Genomic DNA, 20,670 nt, shown 5'->3' on the forward strand with positions numbered 1-20,670 from the left:
GCTTAAGGGGTTACAGACATCATAGGATACCTTAAACTGGAGTCATAAACTGGAGTTTAATGGGGAAACAGGAAACACTGGGCATCTGGCCAGCGTGGGTGAGGCCCTTGAGATAAGGATCTGTGTGGAGATAGGCAACTCTGGCCACCACGGGTCCTTGTAGACACTCCATAATGTCTTAATTTTTACCAACCCCTATACTAGATGTCTAGATATGACTCCTAAATTGAGAATACAGATTTTAACTTTTCAGCTCTCATATTTCTGTGCATCTACTACGCATCAGTGACGGAACTATGAACAAGACAGAGACTGCTCCTGAGCCACGGGCTTGCCCAATCTCAAAGTGCTGTAAGAAGTGCTATGCTGAGAAGCAACAGGGCTCAGCCGGGGCCCCACAGAGGAAAGAGAACACTGGCTCAACTCTACCACTTACTTCCTGTTTCCTATCTTTAAAACAGGGACACCAGTCCTACCTACTATTCAGAGTTGTCACCAGGCCTGGAGTCACAGAAGTTCTACGCTGGAAGAAACTTTCTAGGACTAAAAGGTGAAGGCACTCTGCAAACTGGGAAGTGCTACACAGAGGTACAGGTCTGCCAGGGGGGTTCAGAAATCACGTGGATCCCAGTGAGGAAGCGCCTACTCAGAAGAAAGAAAAAGCAGCAAGGTGGGCTCTGAAGCTCTCAGACCCAGTGAGGAATGAGGGGTCGGAGAGGTCTTAGACCACAGCTCACAAGCATCCTGCCTCCCTCCGACCCACCAGCACCACATACTCCAACCACCTGGTCTACATGCCTTGGGAAGTCCTGCTCCTCAGTGCAGCTGAGGTTCTCTCAACTCCTCACAAGCAATGATGCTTCCTGCCCCTGCAGGCTGGACAGGTATGGCCCCATTCAAAAGTATTTTTCAGGCCAGGTGTGGTGACTCACGCCTGTAATCCCAGCATTTTGGGAGGTCAAGGTGGGCAGATCACTTGAGGTCAGGAGTTCAAGACCATCCTGACCAACATGTTGAAATCCTATCTCTACTAATAATACAAAAATTAGCTGGGTGTGGTGGCAGGCGCCTGTAATCCCAGCTACTCGGGAGGCTGAGACAGGAGAATCGTTTGAACCCGGGAGGTGGAAGCTGCAGTGAGCCGAGATCACGCCATTGCACTCCAGCCTGGGCAACAGAGTGAAACTGTGTATTATATCACAGTCAGATGCAGTGAAAAGAGCTGGACTGGGCATGAGAAAACTCGAGTTCTGTTACTCTCACATGTGAAATGTGGGTGGCTCCTCAGTCCCCCAAGTCGACATGGTCATCATGAATGGTCCAAACCACAATGGTGGGAATCCACTTCAGCTTTGTTTTGAAATAAACTGTTCTGAGGCCATAGGTGAGTTAACTCCAACAAAGCCTTGCCCTCAATTATGGGGACCCAGCCCGGAGAAACAAAATCCAGAGATAACCTTGAAACCTAATTTCAGACAAGGATTTCATCCTTCTTTACCTGCAAACCTTTCACCAGACCTGGCAGCAAACTGGTAAGTTAATGCAGTTGGTTGACAGGACGCCAGTGAGACACATGGACAAATGAAAGCTCTGGCTCCCTGACCCATGTGTGCCTGCCTCTTTGCAGACATTAGCCATGGCCAGCCAAGAAGGGCACTGGGTTAGCCTGTGGGCATGGGGCAGCACAGCCCACTCCCTGCCTGGGAAACCCACTGGAGGCCAGGTGTAGTATCCCTTGAGAAGGCCAGCACCCAAAGGTCTCTCTTTCTCTCCTCTTCCTGTGCTGGGCAGCCCCCTGAGAACTGGTGCCAATCAACAGGGAGCTCAGCGGGGAGCAGGGAGAGCAGCTGTGATCACACACTGGATCATCAGTCCAGATTGGCCAAGAACTGTCTCTATTGAGTGTGTAAACACTTGGCCTCAAATCAGTTGCCAATCAAGGTTTCATAATATCCAAAGGTATCACAATTATTCAGGAGTTCTTATGAAACTCCCAAAATAAAATAAGTTTAATTTTCATTTTAAAAATGCCTGTGGTGTGTCTTATGAAACAGCCTGCCATAATACCAAGCAAATGACAACAAATTATTACTGTTCCCAAATCTAGCTGGGAATCACCATCTTTATATTGAAAGTTAAGAACAAACTCATCACCACTTTCAGCCCAGGAAGCCCAAATAATGCAGAAAATTACTAGTATTTGGCAAAATAATTCAGGAAGAAGGTGTTCAAAATGCTGGGAAGAACTGAATTGTGATCCGTTACCATCCTCCCGGTGGGAAAGAATAAAACAAAAGTCCCACCAATTTTAAGTCTGAATTACAAAATTAGAGGAAGAAAAGAAATGCAGCTGCTGGTACAGATTCGAATTTCAGTTAAGCATTTTAGTACAGTATTATACAATTTTTGTCAAAAACAAGTTTTCTCAGTCACCGAGAAAGAAAATCAGAGACTATGAGAAGAGGCCAAGAAAGGCAATGAGAGGCCTGAGCAAGGACACTGAGGCGGCTGCGCACAGGGAGGTTGGTGCGTAACGGCCTTGGGCTCCCACCTGCACAGTAGGATCTCACCCCCGGAGAGACCCCAGCCCTGGCCCTCCTCCTCACTCTGACACAGGAGGAGGCACACCTCCAGTGAATTCTGCCTCACAGTGGCCACTGCCCTCCTAAGTGCAAGGCTGGGCTTCAGAATTTCAGGAGAGAAACTCAGTGGAGAGTGCTTCTCCCCAACTGCAGCAGCTGGTACGTAGTGGCTCTTAATTTCCCAGCTTTCTGTGCTACTTCCCAAAGGCACACAGGAAGTGGACTGGACATCTGTGCCAGAGGTGACTAGCTTCAGGAGTGCTGATGGTGGCAAGGCCTCTCTGCACATGCTTTGGCCAGGTCCCCCCTCACCTCATCAGCAGCCAAGGGCATATCCCTCAATGTGGCTGGTCCTTAGGAGTCACACCCATTGGCCAGAGGTCCTGAGCACCAAGCCCTCCAGCAATAAGCTCCCAACTCGAGAGGCTGTGGCTAGTAAGCAGCAGGGTTCCATCTGGAACCCAGGTCTCTGACTACAATAACTAACCTAGAGCTCTTTTCTCACATTTCTTCAGCAGTGGTCTAGCAGAGGGAGCCAGCCACTTCAGCAAAGAAAGTGTGATGAAGTCCATGAACCCAGAGAATAAAGCCCTTTGGCCTGTCAGGGGCAGATTCTTAAGGGCACAGAAGGGGAAAAACAACAAAAGCAAGTTTATACTCATAGGGAAACATAATCTGTGATTATAAATATTTTATGGGCAAAGAAAGCAGCACTGGCTGAGACTGGGGTGGAGAGGATGGACGGCAAATTAGATCCCAGCCTGCAAAGTGATAGGGCAGCTGGAAAAGCAGCAAAGCCGAGGCTATTCTGGGCTGTGCTGCAAGGGCCTGCGTCACAGGCCCTGGCCACATACTTTGTTGAAACCACAGCCTTCCAGTGGTCAGCAGAGAACACCTTGGGAAGAGGGTTTAAGTCCATGAAGACCAGAGGAGGGGACAGTGAGGACAGAGGAGAGTCATCTGAATGACTCTGGCAAACCTCAACAGCAGGGAGGCGGGTGAGGGGAGGCAGCACCCTGCAAGCATGTGAAAGGAAGATACTTCCTGCTGACTAAGGGCAGAGGAAGAAGTGAGGCTGACCCCAGAAAGCAAGCAACCTGAGAAGCCAGAGGGCAGCTTGGGTCAAGCTGCCCCAGTGAGAGCAAAGGTCCAGCCCTTGAGCAAGTGGTGCCAGACTGAGAACAATTCCACCTTCCCTTTGCCTCAGGCCAGGGCTCTCTACCTCCCACAGCCTTTAGGAAGTAGCACAGAAAGCAGGGACATTAAGAACCTGCTGAGCACCAGCTGCTGCCACTGGAGAGAAACACTTACCACTGGCAAAGCAGGCCCTGGATTCAATGATTCCTCCTCCTTGACCACATCCAACCACTGCAGCAGAGCATGTCAGCCCTTCTAGAGGGCCAGAAGGAGAGGATATTAGCTCCTAAAATACCCAGAGTACCTTGAATCAGGCTTAGTCAGAGGAGCCCTGGGGAGCGATGTGCTCCTCCAATGGAAGATGTTAAATTAAGAGCCTCTGCCTCATTGCAGTCAAGGCTCAGTGGGCAACGGGCTCCAAGGTGTGCCCACAAAACTCAGGAAAATCAGAACATCAGCCTCTAGGTTCACAGCTAGTAAGAATCGGGTCAAGATGAAGTAGACTCATCAACTACGAAAGGAAGACCCAATGATGTTGTGGGAGGACCCTCGGTTAGAAGTCATAGGATCCAGCTCTGAGACCAGCTTTACCACTTACTAGCTGTAGAACCTTGAGAAATCACCTCTTACCTCTGAAACTCAGTGTCCTCAGTGTTATTCCAATTTAAGAGATTTATATCCAGCTACCTACTCGACATCTCTTCGATGTCTCAAAGGCACCTCCATTCAGCTTGCCCACAACTGCTCTTCCTCCCTAATCCTCCAGCCTAGCTCCATGTTCAACACAACCAACCATCCAGGTACAGAAGCCAGAAACCTCAGACCCATCCCTGGCCTTTCCCCATTACTATTCCCCATTACTAACCCATTACCAAGTCAACTCCACCTCCTAAAGATGCCCACTGCCCTCCACCACCACCCCGGTCCATATGATCACCTTGCGTATAGTCTATTGCAAAGCACACACTCATCCCTTCTGGCCTCCCGGAGGCTCTCTCTGCAGAGCAAATCTAACCATGTCTCCCTTCCCACCAGCCTTATTCCACTTGCTAAATTACTCTCCAACAGCATCCCAATGCCCTCAGCATGAGGAAAATCTTCCGAGGGCTCATAAGGCCCCACTCCTCTTTTGGCTTCAACCCACATCATGATCCCTCTTGTGGCTCCAGCCACAATGGCTTTTTCTTCTAGACCTGGCATTTATCCCATTCCCTCCTGTCACAGGGTTTGTGCACATGCCCTTCCCTCTAGCAACGTTTCCTCCTCTTCTCTCACCTAGCTAATGCCTATTCATTTATTTCACTATGAGTGAAGTGCACTAAAGTATACAGCTCAATAATTATTTACAGATGTCTATCCTCATGGAACTCCCACACAGATCTAGATTTAGAACATTCCTGAGACCCAGAAGATTCCCTCTTTCCCCTTTCCAGTCTACACCTTCCCTACCCCCCAGGTAACCACTACTGACTTCTATCACTGTACATATTCAGACTGCAGCTGATGCAATCCTTCCTCAGGGAAGCTGCCTCTGATCCCACTGAAAAACTCTAGCTCCTTTATCACTGACCCTTGCTACTCTTGGGACTTTGCACTTGTTTGAGGAATTGATTCATGTTGATTTCCCCTGGGACTCTATAAGCTCCAGGAAAGCAGGGGCCACACCTGCTTTTACTCACCTTTGTTTTCTCAGTGCTGACCCATGCAGTTGTGACAATAGGAAATAGCTAATTCCTATTTCTAAAAGTACCTATTGAGTGTTTTTGGGTTTTTTTCATGTTTTTTTAGCAACATGGTCTTGCCATGTTGCTAAGGCTGGATTCAACTCTTGAGCTCAAGTGCTCCTCCTACCTCAGCTTCCTGAGGAGCTGAGACTACAAGCATGGGCCACCATGCCCAGCCTGAGTTCTTATTATTGCCAGGATATTGTTCTAAGCACTTACAGGTACAAACTCATTTAATCTTCACAACAATTCTATCAAGTAGGTACCATTATTACATCCCCTTTTACAGATAAGGAAACTGAGCCACAGAAAAGTAAAATAATTTGCCCATAGTCATTAAGTGGTAGAGTCAGGCTTCAAACCCATACAGTCTGGTACAAGAGCCTGCGTTCCAAATTATTATCCTACTCTGACTCTCAGAAGCCACTGAGATTAGTTACTCATTTAATGAGTTAACTACCTAAGGTATTCTAAATGAATAAAACAAAAAAAAAAAAAAAAAAAAAAGGCTGGGCGCAGTGGCTCACATCTGTAATCCCAGCACTTTGGGAAGCCCAGGTGGGCAGATCACAAGGTCAGGAGTTCGAGAACAGCCTGACCAACATGGTGAAACCCCGTCTCCACTAAAAATACAAAAATCAGCTGGGTGTGGTGGCGCATGCCTGTAATCCCAGCTATTCATGAGGCTGAGGCAGGAGAATCGCTTAAATCCGGGAGGTGGAGGTTGCAGTGAGCCAAGATCGTGCCACTGCACTCCAGCCTGGGTGACAGAGAGAGACTCCGTCTCAAAAAAGAAAAAAAAAAAAAAAAAAAAGAATTTATAAATAAGTTGATGAGGTTCCACTAAAGAAACTAAGGGAGCCTCTAAATCTCCCCAAGCAGACCAACAGATGAAGGAAAGATAACTCACTGAATCACCTGCACAGGCCCAAGATTATGTCATCTGCAAAATGTAAGAATGTATCCATTTCTCCAGCAGTCCAGGAAGGAAGCTCTGCTATTGGGCACAGAGGAGTGTTCTGGCAGAATATCCAGAACAAAGAAAGAATTACTGTCTGGGCTTTACTACAGCCTAAAGGGAATGTTCACTAGATTAAATCAGCCTCTCTGCTCTTATTCCATGCTAACCTGGTCATCTTTATAACCATTTAAAGCCTCAAGCCCACTAATACAGGAAGAGGATATTTGGGATGAGAAAAACAAAAACAAATATCTTTTGGTTGGAAAGTGGCAGACTCCACGGTACATTTATAAATTGGCATTTGGTGTGTACCTCAGTTTTCCAGGGCCTGACAGTCCTGCGTGAACTCACAGGGTCCAAACCAGAAAAGCAAGGGCTCAGACCCTGGCACCAAGGCTGCTCCATGTAAAGAATGCTACCCCGTGTGGCCAGACTTGGGTAAGCCACCGTTCAACTGCTTCAGTGTCATTTATTTTCCCACCACATCCCAGAAGGCTCCGGAACACATAAATGAATATATTTATTCTCTCACAGGACATTACACTGTTACCCAGTGTGAAGGGAGCAGCCATGTGGCTCCCAAGCTCCCTTAGCAAAAGTGTGGTTCTCAGAACTGCTCCATTCACGAGCCCTCCTGCAACCAGAGGCCTGGGCTCAACTCACACAAAGTTCTGAGCAATGGCCAGCACCTTGGAATACTCGCCTTCCCGCTTGCGCAGGCTGCTGGGGATGGGTGTCTTAATTCGTGTCCCCACAGGGTTCCCATTGTCCTCAATGAGGACCACGTTGTTGGAGTCGAATCTGGGGGTCATTCGGGGGCCAGGCATGCAATGTCCCACAATAAGCGCCTTTTTCTTCTGTCCCTTGATGGCCAGTAGTATCTGGTCGCCCACCTTGCCCACTCCATTCTTGTTATAGACATGAATGCAGCGAGGAGCCCGATGGTATGCGCTGTTCCCCAGGGCACTGTTGTCCACCACTCGTACCCGCGTCATCTTCTGAATCGCACTCAGGCTCCCAGTGGTGCTGGTGGGAGAAAAAAAAGTCTGCAGTCTGTATCTCTCATGGTGAGGGTGCACAGGCCTCTGAAAGGTCAAGGCTAGGGAGAAAGTGCATGTCAGCAACACACACACAGCAGAGTGCTGTCCAGGAGCAGCAACAGAAAGTCAGGACTTTGTGAAGACTTATCTGTACCCACAACAGTTTCCTCACAATTGAGAGCTTCTGCTGTTGTGTCAAGATCTCAGTTTGGATGAGTTTTAAAGAGAACCCAATGTGACAATGAACTTCACAGCAGCCTAACTTAAAGCCTTTGCTTTCCAAAAGGACTCTGAGGACTTAAAGGAATCCCTTATGGGCTAGGCCTCATCCACTGCCTATCCTGAAAAACCTGCTTCCCCAGAATACACCATTCCCTAATTTTCTTATTTACACGTTGCTGGGAACTAGAAGATATGGGTAAGTTTGCAAAGGGAAGTCTTTGACACAACATAGCAGAAACTGGAAATAAGTCAAGGTAATAATCTTTTAATACATTTTTCCTCATTAGAAAAAAAAATTTTTAGAGAGTACTTATTAAAGACAGACAAGGTATTATTAAACAAGACGATTACAGTGGGATTCCTGTTTTCCTGATGCTAGCACCTGATGCTGGTGTTTCCACAGGGTAATCCTAGGACCTCTTCTCTTGTTTTTTATGCCTACTCTAGGCAGTCTTGCCCATTAGCATTGCTGCCAACCAGTAAATTCCATCTCCAGCCCCGCCTCTCTTCTATATTCTAGTTCCATACACTGCCACTCTCCTCAACTCCCTACTCTATAGATACTGCAAACTCAGTAGGTCCCAAACTGACCTCACTGCCTCCCCTTGCAAACCTCCTCCTGCTGCTACACTTCTTATCTAGATAATGGCTTCTCCAGCAGCACCAGAACCCAAGCCATAAACCTCTCTCCACCAACATCAACTGGCCACCAAGTCCTGTTAATATCACCCGCTAAGTACCTATGTCCTTTCTCTCCAATCCTGCCAACAACTTCCTTCATTGAGCAGCTCACTCTCCTGCACCAAGACCGTGACATTACTGTCCTAGTTGGTTCCCACCGCACTTCACTTTACAGACAAAGAGCTCTCTTTAGAATATAAAAGTGATGCTACTCCCCACCATCTACACTGTCAACAACTTTGTCCCAATTTACCTACCTTCTAAGGCCACACATCCTACCACTCTGGGCAGGAGCAACCAGGAACTACTGGAGTTCCCCAAGCACACCCTTCCTCCCAATTCTTCCTGAAGGCCTAGACAGGATCTGCCCCCACCTCCCTTTTGAGAAGACTGCCTCCACTCTTTCTCCTTCTCTTCCTCCACTAGCAGCTCCTATGAGAGACCATCCAAAGTACAATCCTCTATTAAAATATTCTATCACATTTTCTTAGAGTTACTTATTTTCAAGTTTGCTCCTATGGCTGACAGTGAGAATTCTTTCAGGACAGGAAGCAACTCTCATTCATCTCTGTATGGCCAACCCCAGGCGCGGTGCTCAGGAAACACCTGTGGGATGAGGGCATGACAGGGCCATGAGGCATGTCTGCCAATAGGCGTGCCTCCTGTGCTCTCCTGGCTTAGCATCTACAAGAAGAGGAGGGTGTCACACTTCTATCATGCTCAAGTTCTTGGTAATAAGCATGTATTATTTTTGTAATTTAAAAAATTTCATTTTTAAAAGAGAGGATTTTAATGCTCTAGGGGAATGACAGGGTTGAGAGATGTCAGATTCACTCTAAGAGTCTTGCAAGGACTGAAGAGTAAAAGCTTCCACCATATGCCATTCCCTGTCGCACTTCTAACAGCATCATCACCTCTTTACCTATCCCCCATCCTGTGACCAGACCAACCAAGCCAGCTCGGCCTGATCCCTTTAGCTTTTCCCAACCCCATGCTTACCTCCCTCAGTTTTTACTCCTGTTCTAGTCACCATAACACCCAGCCCTGATAGAAATCTTACACAAAGACAGTTTTAAGAACTTAATGGGAAAAGTTACCTGAAACAGCGATGGCTCAGTGCTCTGCGTACACAGGTGAAGGGGCCCCAGAGCCCAGTAAAGAAAGCCATGGGATCCCAAGATAGATCCTGCAGGAAAAACGAGAGGGGGGAAAAATTGGTTTCTAAGTCACAGCCCTTAGAGCCAGTTTTCTTTGGGGACTTGTGTGGGAGATGGCACTTCCAGCACAAGATCATTAGTCACAAAATATAAATCTTAGTGGTTAAAGGATACACAGATGATGAGACAGAGCTCTAGCTCCGATTTTGCTGATTCACGTTCTAACTCTGGGGTTGGAGAGGTGGCATGGCCCACAACAGCTTCTGCTATAAAAAAAATACAGCAGCACAGAGAATGCCTTCCTTATTACATCACTTCTACAGGCAGGAGGAAAATATGAACCCTTGGTTATAAATCCAGCCAGGGACTTCTCGAGTCCTCCATAGAGGAAAAACTGCACACTATTGCCCTTGTTGATACTCATGCGCCTTCTGAAACCAACACTTTAACTCCCTAAAAGAAAGTAAAGTATCTAAGCAGCCACTCAAGTTGTCTGTCACTACATCACCTTTCCCCCAAATGTAAAGGCCAGAACACCTGTACAGCTCAAGGCCAGCAAAGCAAAGCCAAAGGCTGCTCTTGCCAAGTCAAAGACCAAAGTCTCTATTTGGGTCAGTCTCCCAAACAACACTGTAAAATGGAAAACTGACCTACACCATACTACAGCTGAAAGTGGGCTTTGGGAAACCAAGTTGAAGAGTTAGTTGAAAGAGCAAACACCAACCCAAGACTTGTGGCTCCAGTTTTCAGAATCTCAACCCTGTTGCTCCCTAGCACTAACAAATATGGAGGCTGCCAGTGCCCTGAAACACCAGAACATCACTTCAGAGAGTGCTTCAGAAAGGCCTGTAGCCAGCTGCAAAACACACCTGTTTTTCCACCCAAATGTTTGGCTGCAGAGGTGCCCATTCAAGAGGTCTGCCGAGAAAAGCCTCTACACTGTAGTATTTACACACAGCTTTGCTTTGCACAAGTTCAAACCACCTCAGATAAGACTTTATTTAATAAGAATGTTGGGGTGGGGGGCAGAGGTATCCACTCTTCCCCAGGAATACCTAAATACTCCATAAATACTTTTTTTTTCTTTCCTTGAGACAGAGTCTTGCTCTGTCACCCATGCTGGAATGCAGTGGTACAATCGCAGCTCACTGCAGTCCTGAACTCCCCAAGCTCAGGTGATCCTCCCACCTCAGCCTCCCGAATAGTCAGGACCACAGACACGCAGCAGGATGCCAGGCTAATTTTTTGGTTTTTTTCCTCAGAGATGATGGTCTCACTTTGTTGCCCAGGTTGGCCTTGAACTCCTGAGTACTCCTGAGTTAATGTAATCCTCCCACCTCAGCCCCCCAAAGTGCTGGGATTATGGGTGTGAGTCACCCACCACAACTGGCCTTTAAATGCTTATTAACTACAATTTAGCCTCAAATCTCAAACTTACTCCCAAATGTTTTCCTTAAGACAATCCATGAAGCATTAGCCAAAATGTAATTATGATTAGAAAAATTAAATGCAAAAGAAGGCAGCTAATGTATGCAACTACTAGCATCTGACACACAGAGAATCACAGACTACCAAATAAGACCAGCTTTACTTTTACTGGTGAGGTAACCCTGGACAAGTAACCAAACTGCTGAGCTTTGGTTTCCCATTTGTAACACTAACAGTATCTTCCCCCAAGGGGAATACTGATAATACTAACAGTATCTTCCCCCAAGGTAGTTATAAGGATTCAATTAGATAAGCCATGCAAAGCACTTAGCATAGTGCCTGGCACTCTTTACCAGCTAATAAGCTATCATCATCATCATGTCATATATCATTTTAAAGATTAGAAAATTGATATACAGGCAGATTAAGTGACTTGTGTAGAATCCCACAATTAGTCAAGGGCAGAACCAGAACTGGATCCAGGTTCAGTCCAAGGGCATTCCAACCGCACTCCGCAGCCTTGCTCTGCTATACCAAAACTCATTTCACACGAAAGCCCTGGGTGTCAAGCAGCTTTAAGGGTCATTTGGTCTCTTTCTGTGTTCTTTGTTTATGAACACTTATCAAATGGTTACAATGTGTCAGGCAGCAGGCTAAGTGTCTTACATACCATCTCATTTAAACTTCATGGCCAGGCACAGTGGCTCACACCTGTAATCCCAGCCGAGGTGGGCAGATCACCTGAGGTCAGGAGTCCGAGATCAGCCTGACTAACATGGAGAAACCACATCTCTATTAAAAATACAAAATTAGCCAGCCATGGTGGCACAAGTCTGTAATCCCAGCTACTCAGGAAGTTGAGGCCAGAGAATCGCTGGAACCCTGGAGGTGGAAGTTGTGGCGAGCCGAGATTGCATCATTGCACTCCAGCCTGGGCGACAAGAGCAAAACTCTGTCTCAAAAAAATAAATAAATAAAATAACCCTCAAAAAACTCTATGAAATGGGTACAATTACTATTAGCCTCATTGTTATACACAAAGAAATAAAGCCCAGAGAGGTTAAATAACTTACCCAAGGTCACATGGCTAGGAGTGACCAGGCTGAAATATGAACCCCAGTTGTGGGCTTCCTAAACCCATGTTCTTACTCAACAGAGTAAACATGGCAACTTTAATTTAAATATTAATATTTTACAACTATTAAATCATTCTTGTTCCATCAAGAATACTGACGTCAGCTGGGCGCAGTGGTGCATGCCTATAATCCCAGCACTTTGGGAGGCCAAGGCAGGTGGATTACTTAAGGTCAGGAGTTCGAGACCAGCATGGCCAACATGGTGAAACCCCTTCTCTATTAAAAATACAAAAATAAGCCGGGCGTGGTGGCGGGCACCTGTAGTCCCAGCTTCTCAGGAGACTGAAGCAGGAGAATCGCTTGAACCTGGGAGGCAGAGGTTGCAGTAAGCCAAGGTTGGGCCACTGCACTCCAGCCTGGGCAATATAGTGAGACTCCATCTTAAAAAAAAAAAGAACACTGACGTCACATGCACATTTTACTCACAGCCAATTCAGTGCTAGCTGAATCAACTGAAATGGAGACACATACCAGGTGAAAATTATTCCCTTTAATCTCATTTAAGTTTTGAAGACAATTTGTAGTACAGGAGGCAAGAAGAGATCCATACTCAGAGCAATAGCTAAAAACTGGCAAAAAACCAAACAACAAAACAAAACTTCTGAAAAGTAGAGTCCTTCTGGTCCAGGCTGCATTAGCTCAAATCCCTGCCAAGCTGTTCCCATCTGATGCTGGCAGGCCTTTGGCTCCCTGGGGGAGAAGAGTCTCCTGAGCGACTCCACAGAACCCTCAAGATTCACCCAGCACCACCCACATTCCCTCTCCCGAGAAGTGCAACACCCTGCCTCTCAGCACCACACTGCTTCCTCAAGAACGCTGATATTAGTCCAAGAACTGCAGAAGTACTTAAGGGCTTCCCAGAACTTTCCTGACTCAGGTGTCATCACAAAGCACCTCCCTAAACTCTGTAAGGCTATCAGTGCACAAACACAAACTCAGGCCTCCTCTCTGCACCTTGCTCTCATGCCATCTCCACAACCAACACTCATCTCTGCCCAGTCAAATGTGATCCAGCTCCACAAGAATCTCCTCCACAAAGTCTTGTCTCAAACGGCAGCATCAATTGCTACCCCTCCTGAACACTGGGACATCCTTGTGCCAGTGCAACTCTCAGAGTCAATATTCACTATCCAAACACCGACACTGAGTAAATGTGGATACTTTGAGATAAGGCTGATGTCCTTTAACATTCTATTTCTTCCTACTCGCTATCCAAAATTCAGAAACCAGATATTCTGACAACATGGCATCTGAACATGCTACAGGAATTCAGGAGCCACACAGACTGATGGTAAGGATTACCTGTACTGCCCTCAAACACAAAAGTGATATATTCATGTCTCTAGGGAGCATTTCCCAATTCAGTGACTTTTCACTAGCTCTTTAGTGGATCTGATATTGACCTCTAGACCTAAACCCAAAGGACTCAGACATCAAATGGCCAGCAGTTAGCATTCCTATGAACTTGAAAGCACGAAAGAACCAAATACATTCACTTATTGTATATATGTCCTGTATCCCTCCAAAAAAACAAACTGTTGTACCCTCCTCTTCCACCCTAGCAAAAGACCCCACCCAGTCCTGATAGTAACAGTAGGAGTGCAATAAATACTTGTTGAATAAAATAAATGAGGTAGCCAAGAGAAAGACAGATCCCCCATGGCTCTGACGGAGGGAAATCCAGACACGGTAGAGCTCTTATCTGTATTTTCAGAATCAGGACATGTCAGGCAAACACCCTGCCTGGCTAAAGAGAATGATGGTGCTAATCATGGAGGATTAGCCCATGCTTTTTTTCCAGGCCCCCTGGACTCACCTCCTGGGCCTGGTGCCTATACTGTCCACTATGGAAAATGCCTCATCCCACCACTAAAATAACTGCTTCAGATCAGGGAAGAGCAATGGAGGCAGCAATTTACTTCAAAGCAACTTTGATGGACCCTGATATTATTTCCTAGCATAAATCTATCCTATGGACACAGATTCTGAATCACTTCAGACCTAGTCTATATACAATGGTTGTTTCACAAGGAATGTCACTCTGAGTCTTGTGCACAAGAGACTGGCTTCAACGATAGTTCCTTCTCTACGACACTCTCACTTAGAGGAGGCCAGGTATTTGGAAAACTTTGGTGCCAGAGATGGCTTTTCATGCCACTTCCTGATCAGCACTAAGTATTACCCTCCTGTTTTAGAAAATGAATCAACTTCTCCTTAAAAAGAGCTGGGGTCGGGGGTGGGAAGAGAGGGTGGGTGGAAGGAAAAGAAAAAAGAAATTAATACAATCCAAGCCATGCTCATTTTCCATCTTGCTTTAAGATCTCCCTTCAGTTGTAGAGGCAAGGGAGGACTAAGGATTTCAATGGAATATGGGGGAATTGGCATCGCCCTACAGATTCCATTGGAATGCATGCTCTGTGAGAGCAGGGACCAGCCCTTGCTCTGCTCGTTGCCAGACACTCAGTGCCCAGAACTGTGCCTAGCACACCTACAGCTGAGTAACTCTCTATTAAGTGGACAGAACTGATTTATGGCTGGGCACGGTGGCTCACGCCTGTAATCCAAACACTTTGGGAGGCCAAGGCGGGCGGATCACCTGAGGTCAGGAGTTTGAGACCAGACTGGCCAACAATACCAAATTTTTGGTCTCTACCAAAAATACAAAAATTAGTGGGGCATGGTGGCATGTGCCTGTAGTCCCAGCTACAGTCAGTTCCCGGATGAGGCAGGAGAATCTCTTGAACCTGGGAGGCGAAGGTTGCAGTGAGCCAAGATCACACCACTGCACTCCAGCCTAGGTGACAGAGTAAGACTCTGTCTCAGAAACAAAACAAAAAAAGAACTGATTTATAATTCAACCTCCAGCTCCAGAGAGGCTCCATGTCAGTGGGGTTTGTGGTTTTTCTTGTGCCCTTTACCCAGGCTCCCAGTGACTTGGGAAAGCCTCACAGGCACAGAGTGCTTTTTTCTTTCTTTCTTTTTTTTTGAGAAGGAATCTTGCTCGGTCGCCCAGGCTGGCCGCTCACTGCAAGCTCCACCTCCCGGGTTCACGCCATTCTCCTGCCTCAGCCTCCCGAGTAGCTGTGACTACAGGCGCTAATTTTTTGTATTTTTAGTAGAGACGGGGTTTCACCGTGTTAGCCAGGATGGTCTCGATCTCCCGACTTCGTGATCTGCCCGCCTCGGCCTCCCACAGTGCTAGGATTACAGGCGTGAGCCACCGTCCTCTGCCAGAGAGCTCATTTTTACCTACTCTGAGTTGGAAGGGCAGACACAAAGAGTCTGTACCTCTGATGCTTTGTGGAAAGCTGGAAAGTACCATTACTTTAAGTTTTGAGGATCAGCAAAATATATTTGTATCACAGATCTATATATAATTATACATTGTTTCTACCTAAACAATTTCAATCTTCAGGTACCTGGCAGGTTACATTTTAAAGACCTTTCAAGGGGAATGGCCTCTATAGAAAAAGGAGAAAACAAAAAGTTCAGCACAATCACAAATGAGCCTTTAAAGGAGGTTCTGCTAGTATGTAACGGACAGGAAAACAGACAGTGAAAAATCAAATGGAAAGCCCAGATGCAAAAAAGACAAACTCTGCCAGTGTGAGAGTATAAATGTCCTTCCTAATCAAAATAGGAAAAGCAAAGGCCTGGCAGCTCTGATAAATCAAAAACAAAAAGGAATTTTTGGGACCCTCTGTCCTGTCACACAGACACAACCCCTCGCATCTCAGGTTTCTCCTCAACCATTCTGGACCAATAAGTACTTTCATTTGTTGCTTACAGACTCATTACTGTTTTTGCTGCCCAACTACTTCCTTTTAGGAAGTGTGGTGTGTGCGTGGTTTGGTAACCTCACACAACAACATGTTATAATTCTCAAAGTACTTTCACACAGATCACTTTATTTGAAGATTTCAGTTTGAGCTCCCAATGGAAACAAAGACAAACAGGAAAGACCAACAGTCTGCAAGGGGGCTGAATCTGCTAATGATTCTGAACAGTTCTGCAGGCTCCACAGAGTTGGAGAAATGAAGACAGAAATGCAAAGCTTGTTGGTTGACTCACCCAAGGTTAGAAGGCAATAAGGCCCAGATCAGAGCCCAAGGCTGTTTTTATCAAACACTGCACAATACTTGCACAGTGATGCTGCTTTAGCCACTAATAAGCTTCACGGATACAAATAAATGTTCCACACACAGGGTAAGTACTCCTTCTCCTTTGGCAAGGCTGCCACATAATCTTAAAAAAACTCAGGAAACAAAAAGCCATCTCTTCATTAAATATCTGCACTACACGCAGGACAGCCTTGGACCAAAGCTAAAACTGATTTTGAGTGATCTGCCAAGGTGTGAGTTTTCACAGCAGCACTATCAATGTAAAGTATCCCTCAATAGGATGATCGGCTGTTTCCACCACAGCTACCACTGAGAAAACCCCATTTCTCAATCCCATTTCACAAAGGGAAAACATGTCTAGGGTTATTGTCCTATATTTGTTTATCTAACTTATGCCCCACCTTGTTGCAAAAGTATTTAAAGCAGGGCGTGGTGGTTCACACCTGTAATTACACCACTTTGGGAGGCTGAGGGAGGATCACTGGCGCTCAGGGGTTGGGGGTTGCAGTGAGCCATAATTTTGACACAACACTCCAGCCTGGGTGACAGAGTGAGACCCTGCCTCAAAAAAAAAAAAAGTAAGCAGTAGTACTTAAGACAGATCTGACAATTTTCAATTATTCAAGATGGTTTTTCAATGTGGAGATAATTGTACAGTTTATCTAGTTTTGCTCCCCCTCCCATCCCTACCTCACAAGTATACAAACATCTATAATCCAGACATAAATCTGTAATATTCTTCATCTGGTCAAACTCAGGAAAAACTGCACAAGGTAAAGTAAAATTCTACTGAATCATATGCATAATTCCCTTCCTATTAGTACTTACATTGGGCCAGGTTTAGGTGGGCTCCAGGTTTATGACGATGTCAGACTGGCAGGAGAGTAGTGTGGAAAAGTTAAAAAATGGGGATGGGAGGGTGCTGCTGATGGAAAGCATGTATCTCTTTCACTCCATCCTCCCCTTCTCTCACACCAAGTCTGTGACCCTGGAATCACCTGTCCAGGTCTCAACGACTCTCTGCCAAGCAGAGATTATATTGGGAAAAGCAAAGTGGTCTGGAAATGGAAGTGCTTTAGCTTCACTCATGTAAGGGATCATTTTAATACGGACAATCCTTCTCTGAATTATCCAGTAGGGACTAAATCTGCAGGATAAATTGTTTACCAGATCCTAGCCAGGAAGAGCAAGCTTGTTCCCTGATTCTTAGGGCAGCACCATGGATGTCTCTTTAAGATCACAGCCCTGAAAGTGTTTTCAGTGTAGAGTGGACATGATAAAGTGCTTCCTCTCTTTTCTAAAGCCATAAATGATTTTTTGAGTTTTTAACAGAGGGCTTTCCTACTCTGAGTTGTGTTTCACTGGTGAATGTAAGCTACTTTACTACGACCTTTTTAAATATTCAGCATATTACCTGACCCAGAACATTTCTGAGATCTGAACTGCAGTCTTCTCTTGAATACTAGTTGTCACTGTAAATACACATGTAAAATCATACCAAGGGTAAGCAACAAGCCAGAAAAACCATGAGCCTATAAAACAGAAGGCTAAACCATAACCTGCTTTTCGAGCCCCCACACAGCCCTAAGAACTAGCCAAGTGCTGGGCGCGGTGGCTCACGCCTGTAAATCCCAGCACTTTGAGAGGCCAAGATGGGCGGATCACGAGGTCAGGAGATCGAGACCATCCTGGCCAACATGGTGAAACCCCGTCTCTACTAAAATACAAAAAGAAATTGGCCGGGCGTAGTGGCAGGCGCCTGTAGTCCCAGCTAGCGGGAGGCTGAGGCAGCAGAACGGCGTGAACCCGGAGGGCGGAGCTTGCAGTGAGCCAAGATTGCGCCACTGCACTCCAGCCTGGGCGACAAAGCGAGACTCTGTTTCAAAAAAAAAAAAAAAGAACTAGCCAAGCAACCTGACAGTAGGAAAATCCGTCTTAGGTGGGCCCAGGTATCATAATCCCAAAGACATGAGTGGAGCAAAATAGGTTTTAAAGGATTCTTGCAACTGAAGACTCTAGGAGCTAAGGAGAGTCTAAATAACCATATTCAGTGCCCAATTACCTGAAAAGTGGACTCCGGAGAAATTTTGTTGTTGTTATTTCCTTCCCCCCCCCACCCCAGGAAACATTTTATCTTTAATATTCAGGAGCAATAATAAAATATTTTGGTCACTGTTCCTTCACGGATTCCACAAGGCACTTAATTCTCATGTCAGGCTTTCTGAAATGCTTGCCCTGGAAAGTGTCACTTGATGGCTCACACACTCCTTAAGGATTAGGTGCTGACCCTAATCAGGCACAGGCAGAAATAGCTCAGGAATCCACATGCTCAGACTCATAACTATACTATTTTGTAAAAAATAAAAACATATAAAAAATGCCTTCTGGCTGGACAAGGAGGCTCATGCCTGTAATCCCAGCACTTTGGGAGGCTGAGTTGGGTAGACTGATTGAGGCCAGGGGTTGGAGACCAGCCTGGGCAACATGTTGAAACCCCATCTCTACCAAAAATACAAAAATCAGCCAGGAGTGGTGGCGCGCGCCTGCAGCCCCAGCTACTCGGGAGGCTGAAGCATAAGAATTGCTAGATCCCAGGAGAGGCTGCAGTGAGCTGAGATTTCACTGCTGCACCCAGATCTCCCCAGCCTGGGCAAGACAGACTGAACCAAAAAAAAAAAAAAAAGCCTTCTAGTGATTCTCAGAAGTCCAAAAACGAGATAACTATGGCCTCCACTTCCATTTTTCAGATATCCATTACACAGCTATTTGACCTCAAAGTGAATTTTATTGTTCCACACATGCAACAGATTACACCAATTTCACAACTCCCAGAATCCAAACCTACAAAGACCCTTCCCACCAGGCACCTTACCAAAAACGGGCTTCGTCTCCATCTTCCTTTCTGTCACAGTCGAAAAACTGCCCTTCCTAATTAAGCCAACCAACTTCTTACCTCAATAAAATCCTTGTTTTTCAATAGCACATACAGTATTTCCAGTGATGAATAGTGAACTGTCTTTCATCTCACACAGTAACCTCCGTGAAGAAGATCCACTTTGTTCTTTACTGTATATTCCTGGCATGCTAACTGCATCCTCATGGACAATTTTAAGTGACTGAAAACTCAGGCAAAGAAAGGCAAGAGGGCAAATAGAAGGGCACAGGACACCAATGCTTTTCAAATTTTTCTCACTGCGACCTACAGAAACACACTGTAGAACACCTAATACACTCACACGTGTGTGTACACCTGAAGCAAGTGTCAAGAAACAATACCCTTACTAAGTGCAACACTGTCTGATATTTTGTTTCATGTTTTAAATGGCCGTGATCTACTAAACTGATTTACAACTCACCATAGGATTCAGTTTGAAAAACACTGTAATAAATCAAACCTTACAGTTGCATTCCACAAGCTACTAATGAACTCTTGAAAAGCCAGCGTACAGCAGAGACGCTGACCAACTACAAGATCCAAACCCCCAGGTGGGCAGTGTCGTCCTGTTCAGCAGTGGCAGTTCCCCACCACCACCAGCCCTGGGAGTTAAGTATCTCCCAAACTCCCAGAGTTTCCCAAGTAGCCCAAGGTGTCCGTCATATGCCCTTTTAACCTCTTTATAAATTCAGTCCCATCCATCTCTTATGGTGGCAAAGTTCATTCATCGTCCGCTGTGGAAAGCAAAACTTCCTTTTTGTCCCCTCCAGGAACCAAAAATTAAATGACCAGGTTGGTGCCCGTTGTGCCTTTGTGATCTATTTGTGTGGGTGACATATATATAGAAAAGAGTCTCAGTCTCTCCCTTCATCTTTCCAGTCTTAATCACTGATAGATGCAGTCTCTGGTGAAATGAGAAACCAGGGAACCCCCTTGCCTGGGGGAGGGCGCACTCATCAGCGTGACAGAGTGAAAGCAAAACCTCAATCCTCACACCACAGAGGCGTCTGGATAACTCATCTCCAGACCCAAGTTGGGAAAGGGGAGGGCGGCGCGGAGAGCGGAGAAGCCCGAGGAGACGCACTGGAGTGACCTGTGACAGCTGAACGCAGCCCGCCCTCCCCAAGTCGGCTCCGCAACCCGGGGAAAGCAGGTGAGAGCCTGCTACTGACTTGGAAGTCGCAGAAGCCGCCCACGGAGAGTCGGAGGGAGGAGGGTCCGGGTCAGGGGCCTCCCCTCCCCGTCGGGACCCCTCCCACTGACCCTCTGCCTCCCACTCTGGCCTCTCCTCACTCACCCCGGGGAGTGGGCCTCCCCTAGTGGAGAGAAAGGAAGAGAAGGAGAGAATTAGGGGCCTGACGCCCACCCACGCACCCCACCATACCGCTCTCGCCGCCCGGGAAAATCCCGCCGCGGGCCCTACCGACCAAGCGCCGCCTTCGCCCCACGCGGTCTCTCCCCAGCGCCTGCGCGCCAGGCCCAGCCCGGCGGACGCGATCTGAGAGTGCGCGCGCGCCTTGCGTGCGCCGGCGTAGGGGACGGGACA

General features: G+C 46.6%; 2 protein-coding genes across 5 annotated transcripts in view; one reads left to right on the forward strand and one right to left on the reverse strand.

Annotated features, from left to right (window-relative positions):
- Window positions 1–6,905: 6,905 nt before the first annotated feature.
- Window positions 6,906–20,655, reverse strand: MRPL14 (mitochondrial ribosomal protein L14). Of its 4 annotated transcripts, none has more exons than XM_007972419.3 (3): window positions 20,548–20,655; window positions 9,445–9,533; window positions 6,906–7,430 (listed from the first exon to the last, which is right to left on the reverse strand). In XM_007972419.3, exons 2-3 carry the CDS (start codon window positions 9,513–9,515, stop codon window positions 7,064–7,066), a joined length of 438 nt encoding a protein of 145 aa, XP_007970610.1. In that variant the 5' UTR covers window positions 9,516–9,533; window positions 20,548–20,655; the 3' UTR covers window positions 6,906–7,063. The 4 variants fall into 4 exon arrangements, with proteins under 4 accessions (XP_007970610.1, XP_007970609.1, XP_007970611.1 ...); XM_007972418.3 differs by having other exon boundaries at window positions 20,509–20,617; XM_007972420.3 differs by lacking the exon at window positions 20,548–20,655 and adding an exon at window positions 20,499–20,523.
- TMEM63B (transmembrane protein 63B) overlaps window positions 20,119–20,670 on the forward strand; it is a 28,818-nt gene continuing 28,266 nt past the window's right edge. Inside the window, exon 1 of the mRNA XM_007972424.3 lies at window positions 20,119–20,277. The gene's annotated coding sequence lies outside the window, so the exon portion shown is untranslated. The remainder of the gene's footprint in view (window positions 20,278–20,670) is intronic.

Source organism: Chlorocebus sabaeus, chromosome 17 (genome assembly GCF_047675955.1).
Source record: "Chlorocebus sabaeus isolate Y175 chromosome 17, mChlSab1.0.hap1, whole genome shotgun sequence".
NCBI lineage: Eukaryota > Metazoa > Chordata > Mammalia > Primates > Cercopithecidae > Chlorocebus > Chlorocebus sabaeus.